General features: G+C 38.6%; 1 protein-coding gene across 2 annotated transcripts; it reads right to left on the reverse strand.

The window, feature by feature from the left end:
* Positions 1-510: 510 nt before the first annotated feature.
* On the reverse strand, positions 511-3,939 carry LOC147641642 (putative protein phosphatase 2C 57). Of its 2 annotated transcripts, XM_086796884.1 has the most exons (6): positions 3,561-3,939; positions 3,291-3,406; positions 2,734-3,067; positions 1,841-2,041; positions 1,373-1,584; positions 511-1,259 (listed from the first exon to the last, which is right to left on the reverse strand). In XM_086796884.1, exons 3-6 carry the CDS (start codon positions 2,938-2,940, stop codon positions 704-706), a joined length of 1,176 nt encoding a protein of 391 aa, XP_086653010.1. In that variant the 5' UTR covers positions 2,941-3,067; positions 3,291-3,406; positions 3,561-3,939; the 3' UTR covers positions 511-703. The 2 variants fall into 2 exon arrangements, with proteins under 2 accessions (XP_086653010.1, XP_086652935.1); XM_086796809.1 differs by lacking the exon at positions 3,561-3,939 and having other exon boundaries at positions 3,291-3,540.
* Positions 3,940-15,315: the final 11,376 nt, after the last annotated feature.

The following is a 15,315-nucleotide window of genomic DNA, read 5'->3' on the forward strand; positions in this document are numbered from 1 at the left end:
TGGAGCAAATCACATGCTTAAAAAAGCTCACGAATCCAATGGAAAGCGGCAATGACAAAGTTCGAAAACAAATGGCTATTATGACACTAGATCCAACCAAGTGGATGTCAAGCAATCAAGGAAACTAAAGGGTGCCAAAGTGTGGATTGCTGATGAACTCACCACAACACAATTAAAGCAAAAAAACATTGACCTTGCTAAAGTCCGAGCATCACAGAAAGAAGGCAAATGGGGTTTTTTCCATGATGGAAAAGCTCTTATCCCCCCAAATATATATATATATATATAACCACGCTGCTCCTCAAGTAATAACATCCAATGACCCCCAGACTGGTATTGTTTGCTACATCTTCTGGGATTTCTTTTTTTGTATTTGGTTTGTTTCATTTCAGACTACAAATGTAGCATATGACCTCATAGGCCATTTTGGCCTTCTGCAAACGTTAATATAAGTCCTCCCTCCCTCTCTCTCTCTCTCTCTCATACACACAAAAATAAGGTATCGTCCCCAGAGACCTAAATGAGAACTTTCAATAGCAAAATTTTAAACTCCACTTCAAAATAAAGGCCTGCATGTATCCATGTGTAGCTGTCTTCCTCCCATGAGTTCACACACCTTTTTCCATACCATCTCTGTTCAACATCATACATGAACAGTAACTTTTTTGTCTGGTCAAATAATCATTGGAAATGACCGGGCATCTTAAAGCATACTATCTATCACATCTTGCAGATTACGTAAGCCTTGTGAAGATATGCTTTTCCTGACTAAAAAGTTTGTGACTAGCCTGGGAGGAGGGTTCACCTGGAAGCACACTACCAACACGGTCAAGTTGTCAGAGGTGTCTTTGCGCAATGCCTCAGCTACCAGCTCCCGACAACATTGCTCTGGATCATTATGTTGTTGCAGTCTCCTCCGAGCAAAATCTACTGCAAGCTGACTTGAGAGGACATCCCATAACCCATCACAGCCGATAATCAAAAATTCGTCATCCTCTGTTAGAAGGATTTGCCTGACTTCTGGCTCAGCAGTAAGAGGACAACCGACACCTTTCAGCCCCTCCATGTGCCAGTCACCAAGAGCTCTTGTAACACTAAGCTGCCCATTCAAGTAGCCATCGTCCACAAATCCTCCCAAAGACTCAATGCGGATTCGTTCCTCTAGTGACCAAGGTTTGTGATCCCTCGACATGTCAAGTGCCTTTCCTCGGCGGCAGAGAACAGCTCTGCAGTCTCCAGCATTCGCAACGAGCACTTTTCTGCCAGAATTCACCGAAAGGCACAAGACTCAGAAATGGCAAGTCAAATATCCACAGAGCCTGACAATGCTGTGTTATAAAAAGGGGTTCCTCACAAAAAAGAGAGTGCGGACCTTCCAAGGACTAGAACCATTATAGCTGTTGTGCCAGAGGATAGACGGTTGTCCACGCCACAAGCTTCTGCAAATGCTTTATCTGTCTCTAGAAATGCATTATGCACAGCCTCCTCTATTGCAGATGGGAAGGACACATCTTGTACAATAAATTTCAGTAACTTGTCCCTGGCAAACTGTGCAGCATCTTTCCCACCATGCCCATCAAAGACCTGGCTTAGAAAAAACATAATCCATGGACCATTTCAGACATGCATACCCATGGACCATAAGATAGGAACATCAACTCACTGCCACACTGAGAAACAAAGCATTTGATCCTATACACACAAGTGCATGAATTTATCCTGCAAAAAAATCCCTTACCATACAACTTGATGCCATAAAATGTTATACAGCGTTTGCAGAAACCTCTGGTCACAGATTCAGAACGGCAACAGCACAGTGCAAGAAACTCAATTTCCTTACCCCATAGCAAGATTTTGGCCCCTTGTCCATGGTTACTGAGCCCACATGATCCACCAAGTCATCAATTCGTACATGCTCATCTTCCATCGCTCGTCTCAAGCCAACGTCAAAGCACACCCCTGAACGGATAACAGGCTTGAACTCAAGCACAGCAGGAGTACAGGAGTAGGAAGAACATGAATCCAGTTGACATGGATCAACCTGCATAAAAAGTGAAAATGCTCTGAGATCTTAGTTGTTTCACATCGGATCACACTTCATCCAGTCAAAGCTAAACTTGACAACATGCTGACAACTTTAAACGCAAAAATAATTACAGACAAATACACCATTAAAATGAGATGAGCCCCAAGATCACTACCACATGAGGCAAAACAAAACCTACTCCTGTCAAGACACCCATATCTCCAACCTGCACCTGCCCCTAAGGCTTAACGCTTGTGCTCCATCCAGATGAGCACCTCAGTTCCGAAATCGACATCACTACCCCATCCAAATGAGACAGGAAGCCACTGCCGGTGTGCTAAGACCCCCAGCTTCCTCCAGAAACAATAGTACTCCTTTGCATGAAACAAGCCACAAATAGAACAATACTCCTTTAAAGGAAAAAAGTCCCACTGGTACTCCATCGCTGCCACTGTAAATACCACGTCAACTAACCCATCCAGATGAGACCAGAGCCCAGAAACCCCCCCCTCCCCCTCCAAAAAAAGAAACAGTTTTACTAAACAAACCCCATCACCAAAAAACATACTGGTACTCCTACAAGAACATAAGCCATGAGAACAAGAACCCACCACAAGGCCCACCACCCCCTTCTCAAAACAACAAATAACACATCAAATAAAACAAGCCCTACTGCCAAGACCTAGAGCAACATATAAAGACAATACCTTGTTGTGATCTGTGGGAAAACCATGATCCAGCATGGTGGTGTCCATGTAGCCAATTTGCAACTTGCCAGTCTGAGACTGGCACGTGTTGTCATCCCCCACTATGCCTTTCTCCATGCCTCTGCAGCATGTATCCAAGGGCAAATCCTTGTACAGTGCTCCGTCTATGGCATTTACAGGCTGAGTTACTTCGGTACCGGCTGCCATTCTGTGGATTCCTGATGTGCATGAAGTAATGCGTAGCTCCTTCTAAGCTAAATTCCAGAGGAGCACTTGTGTCCGTGATGCCGTTTGAAAACAACAAGCATCAAGACGATGACTTACTAGAAGCCACCTGAAGAAAACACGGGAAAAAAAACTTGGTTGAAGCAAAATGCAAAAAGAAGAGAAGCTTTTGTGTTTTTAAATCCCTAATGCCCACAAAAGGTTTCCATTAGTGCCCACAAAAGCTTTTCTTTAGATTCCAACTGCCCACAAAGGCGCTACTTCATGTCCACACACGTTTGCCTTTCTTACTGCCCAAAAAAGCTTCTCTTCGGATCCTGCAAAACGCTTACCGCCCACAACCACCTTTTGCTTCGAATCGTCGGAAAAACAATTGAATTTTTTCCAAAAAGAAGATCGCCCTTAAGACGTCGCAGAGACTTTTACGGCTTTATTTTTAAGGCTGAGCCTGCAAAGAAAACCCTAACTCAGCACACTGCGGATAATCCAGCTAATAACAAAATAAAAGGAAAAAGGAAACCCAAAACTTAATTCAATTCACGGAGATTGAAGCGCCCATTTGAAGAAAATAACAGCAAACGCATCAAATTCCGAGTACTAACCTGTTTCTGCTCAATTATCAACGCTTCCTAAGCACGCTATGTGTTAACATAATTTATTTGCGAGCACAATTTATAAAATTATTTGATCATGAGCCCATTTGCTTCGGCTCTCAAGTGTGAAAGGGACATAACTCCACAACCGATGAGCTAGTGTGAATCTGCACTTTTGGGAGCCGCTTTAACTAAAGTTCTCAAATTTGAGAGAGAGAGAGAGAGAGAGAGCTGCTTAACGTCGACTTTATTGATCTAGAGAGACCAATCGACAGAGAGACTTGAACCTGGGTAGGCCCATGTCATCCCAAGGGCAATCCCATTTCTACCCCACGATGGGTGGCAGAAAGGTAGTGAGAGTGTCCTCTTTTACACACACACCCAGGAGAGAGAGTCACTTAATGTCGAGAGAGAGATGAAAGCATTTTCATCATACGGTTGGCACCAAATTTAATTTCCCAAAGTGGTGGGAAGGATTGATTAAAGGTTCATGAAAAATCACAATGTCCACGGTGAAAAACACACCTTAACCTCTTTAAGGTACGTTCACACGAACCCAACCCCCTTCTCTAATATAATCTAGATGGGAGCCTTTACATCCATTGATCCCACCCTTCTAAGCGCCCTATCCATCATAAATTATGAATCCTCCTTGAGCAAGCCTTTCAATCCATTTAATCATGCAAGCATAGGTGTGTAGTGAACCACAACTCTTATCGAAACAAATTGTGTGGACCCTATTCATTCACCCCACCATGCTTGTTAAGAGCATGGTGTGAGCTTCATGTATCTCTAGGGTTTAAGGGGGGAAGGAAGCTTGTTGCACCTTCAAGTGCACATAACATGTTTTCCTCTCACATAAAGCATACACTCATGAAGTTACCATAGCCTCTTTCCTTTAGAGCATAAGTGATATATTTCAAGCTCAAAAGACTAGTTCATAAAATGTCATGTAATTTATAGCTCATTGTTGTTTTTTAACCTCTTAACTTAAATGCAATTCGCCAACCATGGATGTTAGAAATTTGTCCCTATCCATTTTCCAAACATTCTTAATTATTGCATGCTTGGCACCCTTATGCTTGTTACAACAGTGTGTAGTGGTCCAAACACCATGTCCTTAGTCATGAATATTCCCCAAACATTGCATGCACAAAGTCAAGCATCTTAGAGCACATGTTCGACAAAAGGTACCACAAGTCAAGGTATACTTAAAATATATCATGTCAAATCAAATTTCTTTTAGCATTTCCTTTGATAGAAGAATGGTGAGGGGTGGTGAGGTGATTATGGGATAACATTACTCTTTAAAGTAACAGCACATCAATTGTATTACCAAAAAATATATCATTAAGATGCATAATCAAAGAACAAATTAGGGGCTACAATGGCTATTTTAGAGGGGTCTTTGATATTGTCAAGCTATTTCACCGGATACATTTTAGGAAAAATCACCCAAAATTTTCTAGTTTTTGGTGGGTTTTGGAGACAAATTCATCAAAAGTATACTACATACTACCATATAAGATAGAAAAATTCAAAGATTTGCTCAAGTTTCTAAAGTTTATAGATTTATATATAAAAACATTTGCCAACCCATCTATACTTATACTTTTTCATTGGTGTCTTATTTTTTACCCTGTGTATAATCCATTGGTATACTAGCCATCGATATGATAAAGTGTATAAAGTGGTTAAAAAGCAAGTCCAAACATGGAAAAATTTGGAATTAACTATAAAATCAACCATTATGATTTCTAATTTATTGAACTCACATCAAGCATGTCAAAAATTACAACAAAGCTACATGGGTAAATGTGCATGCATGACTTCTCAACTCATGGATGTGACAATCTATTATTGCTTGTCCTCTTAATCATCTAAGAAAGCTTTCACACTTCCCTTTTAACATAAAAGTTATGGTTATGCACGTCCTTTGTGTGTGGCTCATCTTAGTTCATGTTCTTGGGAGGGCGCCTACCATGTTTTGGACACTACACAATGAAGATATAGATCCTTGTTCCATTGTTTGATTTTTCACAATCTTTGGTTGAAATTCTAAGTTAAATCACGAGGAGAAAGGTGGGCTAGTTCAAATGTTCACCTCAAAGGCAGCCAAAAAAGCTATGTTCCTTTTATCCATGTTGAAGCTTGTAAATTGCTTTTTTTTTTGTTTTTACATTTTTTAGTACCGTAAGATCTTTAAAAGATGAAATTTCCAAAACTCAACTTGATAACTATGTGTGTGAAGCATAAATTTATTGAAAGGTGTCAAAGTGAGCTTTTATTAGTATTTTAATGATAGAAACGTCCACTCATAACACATAACTTTTCCAATTGTTCCACAATAGAAGGGTAGAAGCTTTCATAACACATAGCTTTTCCAATTGTTCCACAATAGGAGCTTATTGAAAAGAATAAACAATTAAAAAGAGACCAATGTTATTGGACTTTTTTATACTTTAGAGTTGTTGCTTATATTCTTCCCTTCTTTAAGTGATATAACAACTCTGAAAAAGCTGGTTCAACATTTCAACATGGTGGATGCGTGGATGTGCAATGTGAGATTAATAAGTTTTAACCAATGCTTTGGTGAGACGTTCAACATTAGGGCAACAGTGGGTGTAATATGGGCTCTAAGGCTTTAGGTTTTTGAAGATCTTTTTAACCTACCCACCATGAATTATTGATAAGCTCACATTTCCTTCTATGATGATCTTTCCAAATTAAAGATTTCATGTACTATGTTGGTGCTAAAATACGAATGATTTTACTATGTTGGTGCTAAAATACTAATGATTTTACTTTGAATCAAAAAAATCTATGTATAAACTTACCTATGTATAAGCTTTTAGGCTTAAAAGATGCTAATGCCAAATTTTGGAGTGTTTAGATGTGTGTGATTTATCCTTATATTTAGTTATGGGTTAGATTAATGATATCATAACAAATCAACTACAACAACCCATTTAATTATCAATGGTTTAGAGTAAGGATATCATAAATAATCAACTACAACAACCCATTCAATTACCAATAGCTTTAACAAAAAGATACAGCATTGATTGCCAACTCTTATATCATCACAACTTCCCCCAAACGAGGGATGTTGTATATTTTATGCATTGGGCATGGGGATGCATATGTATTTTTCAATCTAAAGGCATTCGGGACTTTTCTGAGAGATTCCAAATTTTCAACCCCACTAGCAATAAGAAATTTTAATAATTTATATTTTGCAATTTCCTCATTTCTAACGTGTCTATATCCAAAGGATGGCACTTTTATGTTTTTATATAGCATTGGTATTAAACAATTTTTTGATATTACAAATATTCCATGGTAAAAATTAAACATTATCAAAATACCATATGCATACAGATTCACACTCTTGGAGACCTTATTTCTCAATTGCATTATGAATTGGAATATCTTATCGATGTGTAAAAGATAAAAAACTCTCCCCAGGGCCATTTTATTCATTTAATAAATCACATGCTATGGATGGGGTGCATTTGTGGAGTAAGAGTGAGTGAGCACATTGGGTTATTGACAACTTACCTATGTGTGAGCAAGCAATTAGTGAGAAGATTTATGGATATGGACTATACTGGGGATAGATGTACTAATTAATCATTAATAAGTAGGCACATACGTATTAACCATTAAGTTAGATTGAACTACCAATAACCATTAAGTTAGATTGAACTACCAATAACAAGAACAAGACCTTGACATGTGCAGTTAACTTTGTTCACCAAAATTTTACACATTTTGGTGTGACTTGGGCGTGTTTCAAGCCCCGTTTTTGGCTCTGCAAGTTCTCCACAAGTACTATGGGTTGAGATATTGAGCTCAACTAGTGCTACGGACATTGATGACCCAAATGGATGATAGCTTCTGCACTTATGTCCCTCGCACGGTTGGTGAGATTATGGTTGATATGCCACCAGACGACAAACCACTTTGGAGTACTATAGCACCAGATCATGTAGTCGGGTTCATACTATGGACCGACCATTGTATGTTATAGTAGGCGAGTACTTTCCCTTATAGTATGTACTCTTATATCTTTATGTTAATGGTTGTAGAGAAGAGAAGAAGATAGAAAAAAATGCAGTCATCCATTTGTCTCTTGTGTCTTGCTCTCTCTTGTCTATGTGTGTGTGTGTGTGCTTACAAAGGAACTCAAGCTCTCCCTCTCCCCCATAATCTCGTTATGGTATCAGAACCAGGTTCATGTGAGAGCTAAGAAGGCAAGAACAAGGCAAGCAAGGAAGTGGTACAGAGGTAAGGGTATTTCCATTTCTTTTCCTCTTTGATTTTGGAGCAACACCTTTGGTGGCTATGAGAGCTACATGCAAATATGGAAGTTATTGCCTCAAATTGAGGTATCCTCTTGGGTGAAGAAAGTAGATCGTAACTGATTGAAATTTTCACATTTCGGCACCATTCAGGTGCATTTCGGGTCCCATTTTGACTTTGTAAGTTTTTTGCAGGCACTCTTTGTGAAGTGTCAATTCTGACTCTATATGCCAAATTTCATGTTCAGTGCAAAGTTGCAATAGAAATTCGGTTACAGAGTCTACTTAGTAGAGCAATTTGGTTGCAGTAGAAATTTGGTTGCAGGATAGTCTATGCAAAGAATCTAAGTGTTGTAGGTGTTTGCGGATTTATGTGTGTGTGACTGGTTCACATACATTGGCATTATAATAGGTTTACAATACTACTATAGAAGGTTATAGATTTGTTGTAAATGCAAAAGATTTTTGCTAAGTTTCTGTAAGTAAAGATGTATGACAGTCTATCACAAATGGTGAGAAGCTAGACAAGAATAACTGGAAGTTCAGGATGACCAATTTTCTTATGGGAAAAGGATATTGGGAGTTCATCACAAGTGATGAAAAAGAGCCAGAGATTGTTGAAGAAAATTCGACCCCTCAGCAAGTGTAGGCATAAAAATCATGGCTTGAAAACTCTAGTAAGTTGTAGTATTGGTTGTCTGTCAGATGCACAAATGCCTGAGGAGGCTTGGGATACCTTGGTAAAGATCTATAGCACAAATACCTAAACTCAGAAGATGCAGATAAAATAGGAGTTACATAATGTGACCAAAGGAAAGGTGAGTATAAATGATTACTCACTGAAGGTTAAAGGGCTTGTATGCCCTTGTTTCTATTAAATCACTATTAAATGATGATGATATGGTTTCCATGACCTTGAATGGTCTTGGCAAAGAATACAACTAGTTTCAGACCTCCATTGGAGTTCGAGAAAAATTTCCTAATTTTTAATTGCTCTTCTCATCCATGGAGGAGATGAATATTGGGAGCTCTATTCATCCTCTAAAAATTCAAATAAGCAGGCCTTCTACTCAGATACAGGTAGAGGCAGAGGGAGATCACCATCTAGAGGTTGAGGTGGAGGCCATTTTGAAAACAAAATTCATGGGCAGCAATAACACACTGTCCTCATGTGATCATCAACGTGCAATTGTTGTAGTCTTAGTCAGTCCCATACACTTTCCTCGTGTGATCATCAATGTGAATGTAACATAATACTTGCAACCTGCAATTGTTGTAGTCTTGGTCGGTCCCGTACATCCGAATGTATAACATCCAATGGCCTTGCATGACATGCTTTTCATGCGGGAAAGCATGTTTGGCCTACTTACCAAGTTGGCATGCTTCACATACTTTATGCGTATAATCAACCTTAAATTTTGGTAAACTTGCAATAATATTTTGGACCAACATAGACTTCAGCCACTATATATTCACATGTCCAATGTGCTTGTGCCATATATCAATATCTATAATGACACATATTCCATGCGTAAATATGGCTACTTTTATCTCAGGCATGTTAACATCTAAAGTAAACATCTTATCATTTCTATTACCATTTACAACCAAGCAACATTGATTTTTGAAGTCTTCCACTAAACATTCTTGAGGATTAAACATTACTTGCAAAACCTTCCTCAACCATTTATTCAACAAAAATTAAGTTCTTTGTAATATTTGGAACATGAAGTACATCTACCAAGTACTTTAATTTTCCATCTTGCATAGACAATGGTACTTTAACAACATGCACAACGGGATACACAATATCATCACATGTTTCTACATAACATAGTTTTTCCATTGTCTATATGTCTCTAAAACACACACCATGATTGGTCATGTGGTTAGAGGCACTAGAATTGACATACCAAACATCTCCAGATCTTGACACATCTCTTGTTGTGGAGCTAAGCACATGCTGCATCATAAACAGCTACTCACTTTTGTCATCACCACCCTATTTACTTGATGATGTATAGGTGCCTTGATGTGCAACTTTTCACTTTTAGTATCATTCTACTTGCAGTCCTTTGCCATGTTCCTTGGTTTACCATAGTAAAAATAACAATGTATGTTATTGACACTCTAATTTCTTTACCAACCACCTCGACCCCTCTGACTTCCCTTGCCTCTAAAATGGCATTCCAACTAATTATGTGTTTATTTTATAAAGGAGAAAAGTGAGATGTTTTCTTACTTTTAGAGATTTAAATCCTTGGTCAAGAAGAAAAAAGGTATACAAATCAAATGTCTAAGATTGGATGGTGGGAGAGAGTATTTTCCAAATAAGTTTATTGATTTCTTGAGAAAGCAAGAAATCAAGAAACAATTTACATACAGGTACACACTATAACAGAATGGTGTTGTTGCAGAAAGGAAAAAAAGACACATTGTAGAAGTGGTATGTGCCTTGATGTCTGAAAAGAATATGCCAAATTTATTTTAGGCAAAAGCAGTAGTAGCAAACTACTGCTATGTACATTATGAACAAAACCCCCCATTGTAGCTATTCAATCGAGTATGACACCTAAACAAAAGTTTGCAGGCATAAAACCAGATGTGTCTCACTTGAAAGTGTTTGGGTGTATTGAAATATGTGCATGTTCCCGATATGAAGTGAGAACAAAGTTGGATCAAAGCCAGAGAAATGCATCTTTATTGGTTATGATTTGGAGCAGAAAGGTTATAGATGTTATAACTCTACCACTCGTGAGATGCGAGTAAGCAAAGATGTTGACTTTGATGAGATGAGTAGCTCGTATACACCAGTGATGGTAATAGAAGATGTAGATGTAAGAAATAATGATGTTTCCCCAGTACAGAGTAGCAATCACATGTGTTTAGTGGACTTAGAGAGTCCTCTAGAAGTGGATCCAATGTTAATTCATGGTTAGGTAGGTTGAGGACAGATGTAGGTACGCATGTATCATTCAAAGGGAAGGAAAAGATAGATCAACCTTTTGTACCTGGTCTATCAGCAGGGCCCTCACATGTGAAAAGATTGGGGCATGAGAGAGATCTTGAGCTCTTGTAAGCACACACACTCACACAACAATGGATACGACACACACAAAGATAGAGGTTGAAATCTTCTTCTTCTTATTGCTCTCAAAAGAGGTCTAAAAAAGATAAGTGAAAACCAACATAAGTATGATAGTACTTATGGGTCCTCCATAATGTGAACCCACTAAGTAGGTGAGCTAGTAAGATAAGTATGCCATAACTCGATTGGACCAGGTAGATGTAGTCCAATTGTAGAATCACTAACAAAGATCCGCCGTGTCATAGTAGATCTACCAAACGTGCTAGTGGTGTAAAGGTGGAATGGTCACCTAGGCACATCATGAGTGTCAACTCGTGTTTAGCTTGACATTTCAACACTCCCCCTCAAGCTCAACTCCCTCCAATACTCCAAGCATAGTGCAAAAGCTCTGAAGCTTCTCTGCTCCCAAGGCCTTGGTGAACATGTCAACTACCTACTCCTCTATGTGTTGACGTACACGAGATTAACATCTCCTATGAAGACCTTCTCCCTGATAATGGACATTTATGTGCATGAAACACTGGGTTCCTAGCCAACTATATGCTACTAAGGTTGTCGCAAAATAGATGTCAACCAGCATGTCTACATGCAACACCAGTTCTCTAAGTAGAGTATAGGGGTGCTACCATCATAGCACCTCTATACTCTGCCTATGTACTCGAGAAGGTAATTATCGTGGTTTGCTTCTTGCTGCTCCATGTAACAGTACCACTCCCAAAGGAAAACATAAAAGTAGATCTTATGTCTAAGATGCTACCAGCCCAATCTGCATTAATGTATCCAACCATAAACCTACAATTGTATATACCAGCCTCATAGAAGAGGCCATAATACATTATGGACCTCACGTAGCATCACTATCTAGATGTGGCTTTTGAGGAACCTGCATAAACTAGTTCACCAACCCAACTGTGACATTCATGTCTAGCCTAGTGATCAAGCTGCCCACATAGTGGCATTCTCTACTAAAATCTCACATACGTTTGCACTCAACGTGTCATTTTGATCCAACGGTAGAGAAATGAGCTTACAACCATACCATATTTGGACAACATGTCCAATGTATATCATCTCTGTGACATCCATATGCCCTCAGGCGTCCTGATAACCTCATTGTTACCAAGAAAGTATCTCAACTCACCTAAATCCTTCATGTCAAACTTCTTCTTGTTAAAGCTTGTGGATCCAAGCTTCCAGGGAGATGGTGGTGATAAGAAAGACTTAATCCCATACTAATTAATAATGTGATTAGTGTTAATCTAAACTACAAAGGATGATACCTAAACACAAACATGATGAATACCCTAAACTAATTAAGCTTTAGACGCAAGCACAATTAGGTTACAAGATTGAGACTTGTAGTCATAAAGAGGCTTGAGAGCTTGCTTGATTCCATTGATTAAAAATGGGCTATTTTATATGAGGGAGATATAACAAAGCTTTGATAGCTCATGTGGGATAAGTTGACTAGGTGACTTGGCACTCTAGCATCACTCATTTATGCTATATTGGGTAAAATTTTTAGGCTCACTCTTCCTCTCTCTCCCCTTGTGCTAGGCTACTTTGGTATTTGTGCTACTTTGGCACCATAGCTACTTTGGCTATGAAATTTCAGCTTGAGTGCATCATATGGTCTTAGAGGTTGATTACATCACACTTATTGTAGAGACAAGAGGGGTAAAAATACAATGGTTCTTTCTCTAGAAGAGTGTGTCTTCTTCTGAAGTGTCTTTGACCTTGATGTAGTTTGCCTGCTTCTTTTTGTGATAGCAATCTTCTTCTAGGTGACCAATTTTTCCGGTTGGGCACATTTTTAAGTGTAGCAACAAGTGATTTATATGATTCTTTATCTCAACACTCTTTAATAGCATAGTAATAGATTCATCTTTACTATGCTATTAACACTTTATCAACTCTTTATATGATTCTGTATCAACACTCTTTATATGATTCTTTATCAACACTCTTTAATAGCATAGTAATAGATTCATCTTCTTCAATAACTTTCTTTAATGCACTAAGTTGTATTAACCTTTGAACTTGGTGATATGTTGTGCCATGGTCTTGATGCCCTTATTGTCGATCTTGTAAAACTACATGAGAAGGCTAATCTTTGAGCTCTTTGAGTTGGTGCCAAAAATCATGTTAAGCTCCTGCCATGCCAACTTGGCATCCTTGATGCCAGTGATGTGACTAATCACATCATCACTGAGATTTCGAGCAATAAGTCCCAATGCTTTGTTGTTTTGAAGTGGCTCAACCTCCACTTGTTCATCCTCAATTAGGTGCCAAATCCCCTTACACATAAGTAAGCACATGGTCTTGCTTTTCCATGTGTAAATCACATCACCATTAAGCAAGCACATGGTCTTGCTTTGCCATGTGTAAAACCCAGCACCATTAAATCCTTAAACAACTTCTACATGCTCCATAATGACAAGGTCTTATTAACAGGCTTTTGTTTTTCTTTGTATAATCTTGATTTGATGCAAACTTTTGCACGTTTGATATGCAATGAGAAAGTTGGAAAGGTCTTTGCACATGATAATGATTCACAGCTAGTGTCTAGTCGCGGTACAAAAAAAGAGATGATAATGCAAGATTACTAATGCTTTACAAATAGATCTAATCCCGAAACTTCCTAGAGATATGAGAATTTTTGCTTCCTTGTCTTTCACCACACCAAAAAAATGCAGTTTGATATGGTTTGATGCTTAGCACACCCAAATATATCCTCACTCTTTCAATTTTGTCCTTAATTAAGCTTGATTGTTACTAATTTTAGCTTAATGAGCTTAATTACCTTCTTAATACAATGATTAATAGAGCTGAGAGATGGAGGCCAAAATTGAGCTTATCAATGCGGTTTTGAAGGGGCATTTTCCTTAGCAATGTTGTTCTTGATGAGGCCAAGTGCTATGTAGCTCAGATACCCTAAAAATAGGCAGAAATGCGCGTGCAGCGAGATAGGTTTTCTTTTGATTTCTCCTCGTTCCGTTGATGAAACTCCATGAGATTCGAGTTACGAGCTCCTTGTAGTATGCTCTAGCCACAACTAGGAGACATTTGTGCCAATTTAATGTGTACGGTAGCTACGCTAAGTAGACAGCGAAATTAATGATTTCCCTTGGTAGTATGAATGGTCATCTAGTGATGTAGAATAAGTGTCTAAGAGATCTTGCCCAATGGTTAAGAGGATGGGGAGAATACAGCTTTACAATCTCAATCTCTCTCTTGAGTAGAGGATAAGGTTGGGGTTAAGTGAGTAATGATAGCTGATGAACTGAAATTAATGCAAATGATGCTAGAGGCGGTGAGTGCTAAGGTATAGGGAGCAAAAGACTAGCTCTGATACCATGTTAAAGCTTGTGGATCCAACCTCCCATGGTAGAGATGGTGGTGATAAGAAAGACTTAATTCTATACTAATTAATAATATATCAGTGCTAATCTAAAAAAGGGAGGATGATACCTAAACACAAAAATGATGAATACTCTAAACTAATTAAGGTTTAGACTCAACCACAATTAGGGTATAATATTGAGACGTGTACTCATAAAGAGGCTTGAGAGATTGCTTGATTCCATTGATTGAAAATGACCCCTTTCAGATGAGGGAGGTACAACAAAGCTTTGACAGCTCATGTGGGATAACTTGACTGGGTGACTTGGCACTCTAGCACCACTCAATTCAACACTTCTTGAGGAGACTCTTTGCATTCTCAAGTTCCTCTTCATTTTCACCCCAAATAATCAAGTGATCCACATAGATGGTGATGACCAAAATCCCCTTATCACTCTTTCGCACATAGAGTGAATGATCAGCATATGCCATATAAAAGCCAATAGTGATAAGATATTGTGCAATCTTATCATTCCATGCTCTCGATGCCTACTTCAAGCCATACAAGGCTTTATGTAGCATGCACACATAATCTAGTGACTCAAATCAAGTGGTTATTCCAAAAATACTTATTCTTGAAACTCACCATGTAAGAACATATTCTTTACATCCATTTGATGCAAAACCCAACCTTTTGATGCAGCTACTACAATACAAGTTTTCCATCTTGGTAACATGGCAGAATGTCTCCTCATAATTGATGTCATAGGTCTGAGCATAACCTTTGGCAACTAATCTTGCCTTGTACCTGCTAATGCTTCCATCTGAGTTATGCTTCACTTTGTAGACCCACTTACATCCAATAGTCTTTTTACCCTCAAGCACAAAGGCACCAATGCCACCATTTCTTCATCCGTGGCTTTCTCCCAATGTACATGCCCAACAACATCCTCAAAATGTAGTGCTTGAACATACCTTAAAATGCGACTAAAAAAAAATCTAGCCGTAAAATTTTAATACAAAGTATTGC

This window comes from Cibotium barometz, chromosome 1 (assembly GCF_041138505.1).
Source record: "Cibotium barometz isolate CiBa-2024 chromosome 1, ASM4113850v1, whole genome shotgun sequence".
Lineage (NCBI taxonomy): Eukaryota > Viridiplantae > Streptophyta > Polypodiopsida > Cyatheales > Cibotiaceae > Cibotium > Cibotium barometz.